General features: G+C 35.4%; 1 protein-coding gene across 1 annotated transcript in view; it reads right to left on the bottom strand.

The window, feature by feature from the left end:
- Window positions 1–14822, bottom strand: part of LAMA4 (laminin subunit alpha 4) — a 145037-nt gene that overhangs the window by 96820 nt on the left and 33395 nt on the right. Inside the window, exon 2 of the mRNA XM_058173764.1 lies at window positions 3706–3807. Within this exon, the coding sequence (XP_058029747.1) occupies window positions 3706–3807 (102 nt within the window). The remainder of the gene's footprint in view (window positions 1–3705; window positions 3808–14822) is intronic.

Here is a 14822-nt window from a genome sequence, read left to right as displayed (position 1 = left end):
AAAATTTGCCCATCTGGAAAGGGAAGTGATGGTAGTTGCCTAGTAAATGGCAAAATTTCCCAAAATTGTGACTTAGCTAAACAATGCATTGAATTTTTCATAAGCACTGAAATTGCCTAAATTATAATTAAATAAACTGAACTAACTAAACTTTTCACAAAAATTAACTAAACCTTTCCTGAATTTGCTGGCTCAATCTTGATTAAACGTGGAATACTTCCAGAGGTAACCCAGAGCTTCAGGGACATCAACAAAAATCTAATTTTTGATTCCTAATTTTGATTCCTAAAATAGATACCTTTTACTTTAGGAGTAATCAAATGTAATTGAACGTTTCAAGTGCAAGAGATGAATATAACCATACAGTTCACACTTATGATGTTTGGGTATCTACTTGGGTAATGAAATTCTGCAAACACACAAACAACATCAGAATGCTCCAAGGACTCCACAGTTCACACTTAATGTGGAAAGTAATTAATAAACTTTTACACTTTATTTATTTATTTATTTATTTATTTATTTATTTATTTATTTATTTATTTATTTATTTATTTTGTTACAACAGTATATCTAAGCATAAGCATGAAGTAACTATATAATATATAAGCATATATATGAGTATAAGTATGAAATAACTATATAAATTGGATATAATGAAAGGAAACAATAGGACAGGAACGGTAGGCACATTTGTGCTCTTATGCACGCCCTTTAAAGACCTCTAAGGAATGGGGTGAGGTCAACAGTAGACAGTTTTTGGTTAAAGGATTTTGAGTAGATACCACAGAGTCTGGTAGTGTGTTCCAAGCATTAATAACTCTGTTACTGAAGTCATATTTTCTGCAATCAAGATTGAAGCGGTTAACATTTAGTTTAAATCTATTGTTTGCTCTTGTATTGTTGTGACTGAAGCTGAAGTAATCCTCAACAGGAAGGACTTTGCAATAGATGATTCTATGAGTTAAACATAGGTCCTGTCGAAGACGGCGGAGTTCTACGTTTTCTAAACCCAAGATATCAAGTCTGGTGGTATAAGGTATTTTGTTATATTCAGAGGAGTGGAGAACTCTTCTTGTAGAATATTTCTGGACACTTTCAATTGTATTGCTGTCTGAAATGTGGTATGGGTTCCAGAGAGGCGAGCTTCATTCAAGAATTGGTCTAGCAAATGTTTTATAAGCTCTGGCTAGTAGTGTAGTGTTTCTGGAAAAGAAGCTACATAAGATTAGGTTAACAACTCTTAATGCCTTTTTTTACGATGTAGTTGCAGTGGGCTTTGGCATTGGATACGAAGACTCCAAGGTCTTTGACTGGGTGGGGATCATCTGTAAGTAATGTCCGTCGAGTTTGTATTTAGTGTTTGGATTCTTTTTTCCAATGTGTAAGACAGAGCATTTGCTGGTTGAGAATTGGAGTTGCCAGATTTTAGACCATTCTGACACAAAGTCAAGGTCTTTTTGAAGAGTAGCTGTATTATTATTATAAAGAACTTTTTGTTCTTTTGTTTTTAGTTTGGATTAAATTAGTATTTTAATTTTTAAATTTTTTTAAAATAAAATAGATATTTTATAATATATAAATAAAATATAGATAAATAAATATATATAAATATATATATTTATATAAATATAATATATATATATATATAAATAAATATATTAAAAATATAAATATATAAATATAAAATATAAAATATATAAATATAATATATAAATATATAAATAAAATATATAAATAAATATATAAAATATAAAATATAAAAAATATAAAAAATTATAAAATATAGATAAATAAAATAAAATAGATTTATTTTAATTTTTTGACTTACCTATGTATGATAGAATAAATTATAGCTTAAAGTACGTTGGAATGCCTAATAGGCCTTGGACATGTTGCTTCTTCAGTTAGGGGCGAAATAAGGTTATTGCAGAACAGTATTCCAGAGCCGGCAGAGAGAGGAAGGGTGATAAGGTGATTCAGAGCAATTCTACCATAGGTACATTAGCTCTAAATTAGTTAGAATTATTAGTTCAGTAGGCTTTCAAGATTCTGTTGTATTATCCTACTATTAATAAATCTAATTCCAAAAATACAAGTATTTCTTGATTCCTATAGCTGCCAGCCTCACAGGACTAGATGTAAGACTACTTAATGGCATACAAAATTATTTATTTATTTTATTTATTGATTTCATCAAGGAAGTATTTTATGACAGATACAAGTGTAAACATAATTATAAATACATGTAAAGGATACAATAAAATAAAATAAAACATTAGGACAGGGACGGTAGGCATGCTGGTGCGCTTATGTACACCCGTTACAGACCTCTTAGAAATGGGGTGAGGTCTACAGTAGACAGTCTACGGTTAAAGTTTTGGGGATTTGGGGAAGAAACCACAGAGTCAGGTAGTGCATTCCAGGCATTGACAACTCTGTTACTGAAGTAGAATTTTCTGCAGTCTAGTTTGGATCGGTTTACCATGAGTTTGTATCTATTGTGTGCTCTTGTATTGTTTTGGTTGAAGCTGAAATATTCATTGGCTGGTAGGACATTGTAGCAGATCATTTTATGTACTATGCTTAGGTCTGACCAAAGACGGCGAAGTTCTAAGTTGTCTAAGCCCAAAATTTCGAGTCTGGTGGCATAAGATATTTTGTTGCGAGCAGAGGAGTGGAGGACTCTTCTTGTGAAATATCTCTGGACTTGTTCAATTGTATTAGTATCTGATATGCAGTGTGTGTTACAGACAGATGAGCTGTATTCAAGAATTGGTCTGGCAAAAGTTTTGTATGCCCTAGTTTGCAGTTCAATGTTACCAGAGAATAATAATTTTGAACATAAAATTATCCCTAATCTTTTTGTTAGCATTTTGGTTATTTTCTATGAAGTGGTTTGACAGGACACTTTTGTTGTTTAATTGGTGCGTTCTTGCTTCAGATTTCTTTCTGCCTATATGTTTGCTCAAGTTAAATTGTCTGAATTCAAAGCTTATTCTTGTGTTAGTATATTTAGAATGCATTCAGTAAAATGTAGTTTTCTCCACTAAGTGAATAGAGAATTTAAATCTTTAGAACCTTAGTGGATGACATAAATACTGTAAACAAATAATTCTGTGTAGCTCATTCTTATGCATACAAACTCCACTGATGGGGATCACTCCCAGGTAAGTGCATACAAGATTGTAGCTTCAGACTTGTAAAAACACTAGATAATGAAATTATTATATTTGGCTTTCTTGTTAGCTACTTTGTTAGCTAAATATTTAGTTTAAACTGTGGAGACATTTTGTCCAATACAAAAATTTTGGAGTACAATCCATGGTGTTTTTCAGCAAAATGTGATGGCACCAAATAAACCTTGTAGAGATGATCATCACACAAATGTCATCACTGCATATTGGGTACTGACATCTGACATATACATAGAAGATATGCAATAAGTCATTCATGGTAGGCTTGTGGTCTTCAAAAAACAATCATTCGTATGTGATCTAGCATTTCAGCAGTGAAGCAAAGCCGAGGACAACCTCCTAGCCAACCAGAATTATTCGGTAGCGAGATGGACAGCATAAAAATTCAACAACTAAATCTCTTTTTTTTAAAAACCCAGAGGACAGAAAAGCAAGCTTACAAAATTCAGGACAAAATTATGAGGACAAAGGCATTCACAGACATTGTAAAGCAAGAGAGATTACCTACCACACAAATACCAGATCCATCAAGACACTTGTAGGCATTGTTATTGCAGCGGCAGGGGCTGCAGTTGCCCGAAATGGTGCGATAAAACCCTTCTTGACATTTCTGCAAGAAAAATCCAAGGGGAAAAACATGTAATTGGCTCTATTTTCCCAGGTTAATTTTGCGTTTGTTTTTACAACCTTTATATTGCCTAGCTACCATGTAGCTATAACTCATGATAAAAAAAAAATCCCTGCAATTTTAAAAATAAGAATAAGATCAATAAAAACAAATGCAGTTACTATAGCTCAGATTTGGTAATGCTAATATGTTTCTTAGCTCTGGCATTTTCAAGAAAGAGTTGTATGTATTAGGATGTATCAGCCACAATCCTAGCAGCAAGGTCATAGCAAAATTTTATTATTGGACATTTTAGACAACAAACCTTCAAAATGACCTTGCCTGAAGCCTGATAATATAGTTCTTCCAAATCCATATATCTAAATAAGACCCATGCAGAAAAGGTGATAAGTCAGGGATAAAGAGCTAATCTAAATATAGGCTGTGTACATCCGTTAAGACACACATTTATGAAGGCAATTTTAGCAGATTGGCAGCAAGGTATCACAGATGGGACCGATATTTCTGTCTATTTTTCAAATTCCTTTTTTCAGTGGTTATAAAAGGAGGCAATCTCTTATGCAATGGCCAATAAAACAGATGAAATAGGCTTTTTAGAGTAGGATAATATGCACTTATTTCAATGTCAGCCTTCGTTTTGATGACTCTTTGGACACTAAGAACTGAGGTTTTGATTCTTCATGCAGCAAATGAATTCAGAAGAGCACTGTGAAGTTTATATCAATATAAAGGAAATAAATACAATCCCAAATTTTGTCTGCCCCCATTTATCCTCCTGTCCTAACTATTTGAGTACAGCTGATATTACCTTCTATCCCCTTCTCCTTTCTTGGGGCAAGGAGTATGGTTGTTCCCTTTATTGCTTCTAGTATTATCAGAACATTTAGCTAATTGTATGATTTAAGTGATTTAATATTCCTTGGTCCAAAAAGAGTTGATTATGAAAGTATGGGGACTAATTAAACCAGCAAGCTACTCTTTTTTCTTCCATGAGCAACAGTGACTTGCTTTACCCACTGGTGTATAATTCAACTTTTTAAAAAAGTAGGTGGGCTGAAATAATCCTTACTTCAATTCTTTCTTTAGCATTAACGTTTTTATTTGCTATGAGGATCAGTTCAAACCCAGGGGAGAATGCCTTTCCCAACTCAAAGAAGAAAAGACCAGTCATGTTGCTAAACATGATTAAGTCTCAAAAATTGTTTTGACACCTGCATTTTGTTTTTTTCTGAATTTTTTTTTTTAGGCAAAGTCATCTGTAGCTCCAGAATAGCTAAATTATGAATGTTGTCTTCCTTTACAAATAATGAAGTGCCTTATGCATACAATAAGTACAATTACTTCCTCTTCCCTTTCAGCTTATCTTACATCAGGCATTGTTATATTTTGTGAAGCTGAGAAATAAAAGATAAGCACACAGTCTATAAAATGAAAGGAAATGTCATAGTCACAGCAGAAATAAAATGACCTCAAATTAAGCTAGAAATGTCTGAATTGGAAAGTGCTTTATATATTAAAAGGTACAGTGTGCTTAAAATATTGTACTGTGCTGTACAAGCACACTGTTGTGTAGCCTAAAATTTTGTATTATGAAGATGAGAACATTTATGAAGCCATACTTTCCTATGTGTTAATTGAATAATTGAATTGAATTTCCTATGTGTTAATTCAATGTTAATTGAACCAGCTTGTTGACTTTTCATGTTTAGGAACATTCTTTTATTGCTCCAACTGATAAGAGTGCAATCGACGCTTGAGAAAACCTAAAAACAGGGCTGATTGGCAGAATGCCTTGCAGATAGATATTTATTGAATACATGGGTACATCCATGTATTTTTTGCATGATTAAAGCAACTTATATCCTCTGATCGGGATTTTTAAAATCTACTATTTCAACGTATCTTTAGATAATGATTGTATATGCAGTTTCCAGGGAGTACTGAAAATAGTGGTAACATTTGTGGAAAAATGTGTAAGGTTGCAATTTTTTAAAAGCTGCCACTGAACATGTTATGAGCTATGAACATCTCCCTACTGAACTACCATACCTGCTAGTGATGATTTTATGAAGAAGACATCACCACTGCATGAATGACTCATTTATTTTTTTTATTCCCTGCTTTTCCAATAAACACACAAATGGAACTGAAAAAGTTTCTTGAATGAGAAGCAAAAAGATTTCAAAGAATAAACCAAGAAAGTCCAGTTGGAAAAAACAGCTTTGGGGCACACAAATGGAAACTTACAGTTTTTTACTGCAACAATGGATATACCTGAATATACTTTTATATTCTTGAATGCATTGTAAAGGAAAGCTGTCTCTGACAAATGAGAAGTGGCTTTACACTATTAAAAATTCTTTTAAAGTTCAAAGTGCAAAGCCTTTATTGTCACTGTACTTCATGTATACAACAAAATTGGTTTAGTCTCTACTGGTGCAGTCCATACAAGAATACAAGGCAATATGAATAATATAAAGAATAATCCTTATACAAGTAGTTAGAAAAAAAAACCTAGTCATATGTTTCCATATGTACGTCATATTCTGTGCAACATGTATATTACTCTGGTGTATGATCTTATATTATGGTTTATACCAGTGGTGAAATCCAATTTTTTTTACTATCGGTTCTGTGGGTGTGGCTTGGTGGGCGTGGCAGGGGAAGGATACTGCAAAATTTCCATTCCCACTCCACTCCAGGGGAAGGATACTGCAAAATCCCCATTCCTTCCATACTCCTGGGGAAAGGATATTGCAAAATCTCCATTCCCACTCCACTCTGGGGCCAGCCAGAGGTGGTATTTGCCAGTTTTCCAAACTACTCAAAATTTCTGCTGCCAGTTCTCTGAACTGCTCAAAATTTCCGCTACTGGTTCTCCAGAACCTGTCAGAACCTGCTAGATTTCACCCCTGGTATATACATATTACACACTACACTGACACCAGTGAAATTCGTCATATTAATCTGTTTGTGGTGCTATATTGTGTTTAGGAGGGTAAAAGCTGTTTTTAAACCTGTTTGTCCAGCTGGCTATACTTCTGTGTCTTCTGCCGGATGGTAAAAGTGAAAAGAGACACTGGCCAGGGTATGAATCATCCCTAAGTATCTTCCTTACTCTTCTGAGACACAGAGACCTGGTGATGTCATCTACTGGTGTTAGAGGGCAGCCGATGGTTTCTTGTGCCAATTCAAAGTAATTAATTAATTAATTAAATTCCATTACAAAATTAAATGGGTTTCAACTTTTCTCATGAAGCTCCAGAAAACCTTTCATTTTGAGGAATGCAATATCATTTCATTTCATTTCATTCATTTCATTTATTTGATTTTTATACCGCCCTTCTCCCGAAGGACTCAGGGCGGTGTACAGGCAAATAAAAACAGACAAGACAATAATCTATAAAATGCAAAATTAAAAAACTTATTATAATGTGCCTAAAATTTTAAAATATATAGAAATTAAAACCCCGTTTAAAATTAATAATAAAACTATACAATCCATAAAATTTAACTTTGTTGCGAATAAAAAGATCGTCTTCAGTTCTGAAAGGTCGAAGGTCAGGTATTTGGCGTAAACCCGGGAAGTTCGTTCCAGAGTGTGGAGCCCCACAGAGAAGGACCTTCCCTGGGGCCGCCAGCCGACATTGTAGCGGACGGCACCTGAGAAGTCCCTCTCTGTGAGAGCGTACGGGTCGGTGGGAGGCATATGGTAACAGTAGGCGGTCCCGTAAGTACCCAGGCCCTAAGCCATGGAGCGCTTTAAAGGTCATAACCAAAACCTTAAAGTTTTGGAAATATCTTTCCCCCTTATTTGGGAATTTTGCAAATTAAAATTGTAACTTGTCTTTTGGGTATCAATTTGATAAGGTTGCTGCCTAGATTATGACTTGCTGTTATTGGCAAACCCAACTTAGGACTGGATTTATTTATTGTGTAGGTTGAAAATGTGTTGTGCAGATGAATTTGTTGGTGTATAAAAAGTTACAGCGTTGGGGAGCCAAACCAAAACTAATATTCCGTAATGGAAACTCAACAGGTAATGTTGGACTTCCTTTTGCTAGCCAAACTTACAGAGTTGTTCACCATAAAATGAAAATATATCCTCACTCGAGTCTTTTTGAGCTCTTGAAGGAGAGGGACTATGAATCAGTGGTGGGTTGCTCCCAGTTCGCTCCAGTTCTTGCGAACCAGTAATAAAAGTGGTGGGAGACTCCACCCATCTGCCCGAATGTCATCATGGATGCAGTTTATGCATGCGCAGAATCTTCCATTGCGAACTGGTAGTAAAGGTAAGTAGAACCCACTCCTGCTATGAATCAAATGAACAAATCACAGTTGGTAGTTTTTAATGGATTATAGGAATCCATATACTGTAAATAACAAAATGCAAACCTGGTCTAAATGTTTTTCTGTGCTGATACTTTATTTGCAGCTATTTTCGTGCATGGGGTTTAGAATCATTAATAATGGAGCATGTTCAGACAGCAAACATCTGTTTTCTATTTTATTGGAAGAGGATGGTTATGAAAAGAAAATCTCCTCACTCCGCATATCTACTTTTATGGTAATAGTCCTGACTTCTTACATACTCTTTCTTTGGTTCTATCAAACAAAATCAAAAGCTAAGCGTGTTTCCGCCTTAAAGGCAGTTCAAAAGTTCCTTACTGTTCTGTAAAAACAACAACAACAACCTCTTTGAACTTTGGTTTTGTTACACACTGCATTCTGCAGTACAGTAAGAGAGAAAAATGTGTAGTTTATTTTGTGTTAATTGTTTCTATTTAAAGGTTTTCCTTACATTATTTCTGCCTCGCAGTAAAACAGCAGATAGATAAAAAAAAATCATTGGGGTGACTTTAGTGCCATTAACAGATCAATTAGCAGATCAGAAATCTGGTGCTCTGGAGCGCAAATGGAAGAAGGTTGTGCTTTCAGAGTACATTGTAAGAAGCTTTTGTTAAAAATATATTCATGATTAGAAGCATGCAGATATCTGATCATCTGATTCATGTTTCTGATTTGAACTGGAGCTGCAGAAGCAAAAATGCCAAATGTCAAGAGAGTTTAAAATAATAGCAAGAAGCTTTTAAAATCACGAGTTTTTTTTTAAAAAAGGACACTAACTTTTTTTCTTTGGTGACGGAATAAACTGTCATTTGCAGGAGCAATCACTTGTTTTGTGGCAAATATCCTTGGCCAGTTTCAGAATGATATCGAAGGACTTGTACAAAGGAAAGGAGGTTTCAAATACGGATAGTTCTCGACTTAACAACGGTTCATTTAGTGACCGTTCAACGGTGCTGAATAAACTGACCTAGGACCATTTTTTCACACTTATGACCGTTGCAGCATCTCCATGGTCATGTGATCAAAATTCAGATGCTTGGCAATGGGTTCATATTTATGACAGTTGCAGTCACCTGAGGTCACAGGGTCAACTTTTGTGAAATTCTGACAAGCAAAGTCAATGGGGAAGCCAGTTATCTTAACAACCGGGTTACTAACTTAACAACTGCAGTGATTCACTTAATAATTGTGGCAAGGTCAGTTGTAAAATTGGGCAAAACTCACTTAACAAATATCTCGTTTAGCAACCTACATTTTGGGCTCAATTGTGATAGTTAGTCGAAGACTACTTGTACCCATCCATAAATGAGGTGGAGCTGATTCTTGAGTGTTATGGTGAAAGCATAGAGCATGAAATTGCAGGTCTTTACCAGATCAAGGAGCTAATGATGAGGAATTAGAAGACAAATGGCCTCAGTGAAGATCTCCCCTCATCCAGGTGTTGACATTAGAGTGACCAGTAGTGATCTACTTGGGGTCTAACTCAATGGTGAAATCCAATTTTTTTACTACTGTTCTGTGGGCGTGGCTTGGTGGGCATGGCAGGGGGAAGGATACTGCAAAATCTTCATTCCCACCCCACTCTGGGACCAGCCAGAGATGGTATTTGCTGGTTCTCTGAACGACTCAAAATTTCTGCTACCGGTTCTGTCAGAACCTGTTGGATTTTACCCCTGATCTAGCTGCAAAACCATTCAGATCTCTCAGTTGTCGCATCCAACACTTTTCTTCCCTCCCCAACATAGGAGTTGACTATAAACAATGAGAGTTATTTGCTTTGCCTCCCCCCACTCCTCTCTCAATCTTTTTAGCATAAGTGCTGCCATTTATAAAAAAGAAAAAGAAAACTGAATCCAAACCATTCCAAACCAAAGGAGCCCATAACTCCCCAGGTAAAACAAAAGGCATGGGGAATATTCCAGTTTATACGCTATTACTACTGATTGCTCCAATTTGGAGATAATTAGTGCAAAGCAAACTCACACTCTTGATGGTGCTACTTATTCTTCCTATGCTACAGGTTTTATACATCAAGGTAGGCAGATATCTTCTGCAGTTTCCCTAGAACCTGAACATAGTTAGTCCTTGTTTAGTGGCTGCCTTGTTCAATGATCTTTTGCTGTTATGATGGTGATGGGAAAGTAATTTTGTGGCCAGTCTTTGCATTTATGATTTGACAGGTCTGTTAAGCGATGGAAAACTTTAAGATCATAAGCACTGTTGTGGTTTCATTTTAGCAACTGGTTCACTTAACCATGTTGGCTCCAACTGTGGTCACTAAATGAGGTCTACCTGTAATACCTTCCCAATTAGTGGAAAACAGGACAGGCCTTCAGCACACGCAACTTGTGCAAGTGGACAGGAAAGATTAGTCAATAGCCAGTTCACTTTTTGGAGGTACGTTCATGAAACAAAGAAAAGTGAAATTCTGATATATGGATTTGATGATTAGTAATACTAATAGACCAGAGTAATACTAATAGACCATGACCCATGGGCTGGATGGGTCATGCACTGGCCACCCCACCCCCATTTTAGTGAAGGGGGAAAACTCGCAATATGTCACATGATGATAATGTGACACTGCAAGTTTGACACCCCTGTAATAGACTATTGAACAATGGATGTTACGTTATAATTGTAAAAAAAGTGATGTGGAATATACAGCCGTAGTATGATCTGCATTCTCGTGGTGAAAATTTGTGTATATAACAAGCAGAAAGCTTTTAAAAGATCAGTCCCTTTGCTGGAAGGCAGTGATGCCATAGAAGAGGATTGGATGTTATTATTTCTTTTCCCTAGTCACACTCTAGGATTCTTTGTGCGCTATGATTTCATGCATTTTTTGAAACTCCTTTGAGGGAAGAGTGGTGGCACACTACAGCAGCAATGTGGAGTAGTTAAAAAGAATCAAGGAGAGCATTGTGCAACTTGGATGAAAGAAGATCAGACTAGCACCCATTGGTCCTGCTTGTAATGTTATGTGTGCTTTTTTTGGTCTTTTGTGCCAGACCATTGGAAGGTCTTCCAGCACAGAAGAATTTCTTATGTGGATGGAGGAGAAACTTCCATAAGGTGTCATAAAGCAGAACCAAGAGGTTTTTAGTGCTGGCACCAAGAATATCCCTGAAGAGAGGCTGCAGGGAAGGTCACAAATGCATCTGAGCACAACTCCTTCCACAACATTTTTTTAAAAGGAATTCCTGCTAGCATTGTTTAAAAAAAGCCAACCCTGTTGGTTACTTTAACTAGCTCTCTTAACCATCCCACAATGTATTTGAAGAACACAATATTGTTGAGACTTTACTGAAAACTTAAAATGGGTGGGCCCAGCAGAAGCATTGCCAGTGGAGAAGGTCATTGTTTCTGTAGAAGTAGAAGTCAAACAGGCTGCTGGACTCATGAACCTATTCAAAACATCTGGCACTCAGCAAACTTTAAAATGCTAATCTCCTAATTTTGGATTTGAGGATACTAAACATGCACAACTTGCAGACAAATTATAATTACAGGTAGTCCTCGATTTATGACCTCAATTGAGCCCAACATTTCTGTTGTTAAGTGAGACCTTTGTTAAGTCATCTTTGCCTCATTTTACGACCTTTCTTGTCACTGTCGTTAAGTGAATCACCACAGTTGTTAAATTAGTAACACAGTTGTTAAGTGAATCTGACTTCCCCATTGAATTTGCTTGTCAGAAGGTCACAAAAGGTGATCACGTGACCATGGGATATAGTAACCATCAGTTGCCAAGCATCTGAATTTTGATCATGTTTAGTTTAGTTTATTTAGATTTAGATGTGACCATGGGGATGTGGCAACTGTTGAAAGTGTGAAAAACGGTCCTACGTCACTTTTTTCAGTCACTAAATGAACTGTTTTAAGTTGAGGACTATCTGTACTCAAATGGAAGTGGGTATGGTCTTCTGAACTCGGTTTAACCCAAAGCAAATAAGGGCAGGATCCTTAGCCCCTCTTTCATCATGTATTCTATTTTCTCTTTGGATAGGCACTTTGTACACTGCCATTCATACTATGTCAGCAAAGGGAAGTACAGTACTATACTTTGGAATGTAAATTAACTTAGCAAAAGTTTATTATTTTTGTTTAACAATAATAAGAACTAAGGGATTTGATTTTTTTTAAGGTCAGCTGGCAGAAATTAAAAGAGTTTAAGAGGAAACTGGCTGTAATTTTTTTTTAAAAGCTGTGATCTCAGTTCCAGTATTCAAAAAAAACGTTTGAGCTGATTAAACATTCCGAGGTACCTTGTCATTTAATGCCAAAGATGCTTCTGCCCTTTGGACTGTTACTTTCTGCAGTTAGTTTCTGGTTAGCACATGTAATGGTCTCATAAAAACAAAATACAGCAAACCCTGTAAGCCTGAAGTTTGTTTTCTAGTTTGCTTGAGGAAAGAGCAGGACAGTAATAGTATTACAAATGTTGCCCTCCAAGATAAGGAGTTAAGTTAAATTAAATTTTAATTTAATTTAATTTTAATATGTTCTGAAGCAAAATCTTTTTATATTCTTCAGGTTTCCAGCATAAGGCTCATTACTTTAAAAAGCTCTGTGCTTTGGATATTATTGTGAGACTGGGTCAAGTTTTGTTTTTGTTTTTAACCGCAATGTGTTAGTTAAATAAGACACAATTTGCTGGGTTCACACATCGCATTAACAAAACCAAAGCTACTGTATTATGGCTTAGTACATTATGCGAATCTAGTACAGGCAAAACAATATAGGCAAACTATATTAAGGAAATGCTAAAAACCAAAATTGAAGGAAGGCAAATGAAGTCAGCATGAGTGCAGAGTTTCTTATATTTATATAAAAATGGTAGCATTCCTTAATCATTTATTGGACAGTTCCTTTGTAATGTGATTTGGACATTAAACTAAAAGCTATATAATTGTATTAATTTAACCTAGTCTAATAATCCATTTAAGCAGGGAAACAGTAAGCCTCACAGGCATAAGAAATTCTGGGGATGTAAAGCTTTATTTCAAGCTATGCCAGGATGAATCATAAACAAGTCTGCTCAACAGCTGATTTCGGTGCTTATATGGTATTCTTCAGGCATTATGTTCTTACGGTTTCAGAAAGACTGCCCTGCTATTTAATTAATAGACTGTTCATTGCTAGGTTTTCTCAAAGTTAGATCTCATTTCAGATGTGTCTCCCAACTAACACAACTATTGTGTATTTTTTTCTAAGACGAACTCATAACGACTGATGAAATGGAATAGAATATTCTTTCTTGGCCAAGTGTGATTGGACACACAAGGAATTTGTCTCTGTGCATAAGCTCTCAGTGTACATAAAATAAAATAATATAATCACAATAACTATACTGATAAGAGAAGGTAGTAGAAAAAATAGTAATACAGCTATACTAGGTGAGTAAATACACATAGACATTAGACAGCACTTTGAGAATTAGGTTTTCAGCAGTGATGGCACAAGGGGAAAAAAACTGTCTGTGTGTTTAGTTGTTTTGGTGTGCAATGCCCTTAGTGCAATGTCCTGAGGGGAGGAGTTTATGTCCAGGATGTGAGGGGTTTGTAGATATTTTCTCAGGTCTCTTTCTGATCTGTGCAGTATACAGGTGTAAATGTAAATATTAAATATAAATTATATTTATAAAATAAATACAAAGGTGTAAATATATATAAGTATACATTCTACAGATGTAGAGTGTAAAGAAGTCCCTCCGAACACCTAAAAAAAAGAGAGAACAAGAACACTTATAAAAGAACAGACACTGAAGACTGAACTATAAATTAATGGAGGCTGTGTTTTTCAGCTAGCCAATGCAGCTTGTGCATTGTTAGAAACAAGAGAGCCCAAACTGTGCACAAGTTCTGTTTTCTTTTGATTTGTGGTTATGATTTACAGGTTACTGTTTAGTCTAAATTGGATGTTTTCCTGCCTGATGAAATATATTTAATATTTTGAACGTCATTGTTCAGATATAATAAAATTGTAAGAATAGAAGTTTATTTCCACAGAAAACGTAATAATTTCTTTATAGAGTTCTTGATATTGTTATCAACAAAGACTGTTGGGGCAGATAATCTTTCTTTTAGAAAGCCTCCCCATTCTCAGTGCCAAGTAGATTTTGTTGGATTTCTATAAAGGAAGCTGTATTTCTATGCAAATTTGTTTTCCAGGGAGATATTCATAGGCTGACATACAAAATTTATTTTCTATGGAGATATCCATAGGCTGATGTGATTAATCTAAAGGTCAATCCTACCTTTTGCAATATTATTACAAAACCTGAAATCACTTATAACTTCAGAAGAACATACAGTTAAATGTATAATGATCAACTCTCAGCTTCAACCCACTAAAAATTGCATTTGACTGGCTTGTATTGCATCGGTCAACTTCTACACCAAATAATAAATAGTCAGAAATTTGATATTGGCAGACATTTTGCAGTAGAGGAACATTCTGGTACTCACTCCCAGATCTCCTGATGGCCAACTCTGAGATATTATGAACTCTGATTTAATTGAGAAATAACTGAGGTTGAATTTATCAGGACAATGAATAGTTTCTTATGGATTAAACAGAGATCAAGTTTTCTTAATGTATTCTACTACTAGCTATTCAAAACAAGTGTCTACATCACAAATTTA

Source organism: Ahaetulla prasina, chromosome 1, assembly GCF_028640845.1.
Source record: "Ahaetulla prasina isolate Xishuangbanna chromosome 1, ASM2864084v1, whole genome shotgun sequence".
NCBI lineage: Eukaryota > Metazoa > Chordata > Lepidosauria > Squamata > Colubridae > Ahaetulla > Ahaetulla prasina.
This window is presented reverse-complemented; position numbering and strand designations above follow the sequence as displayed.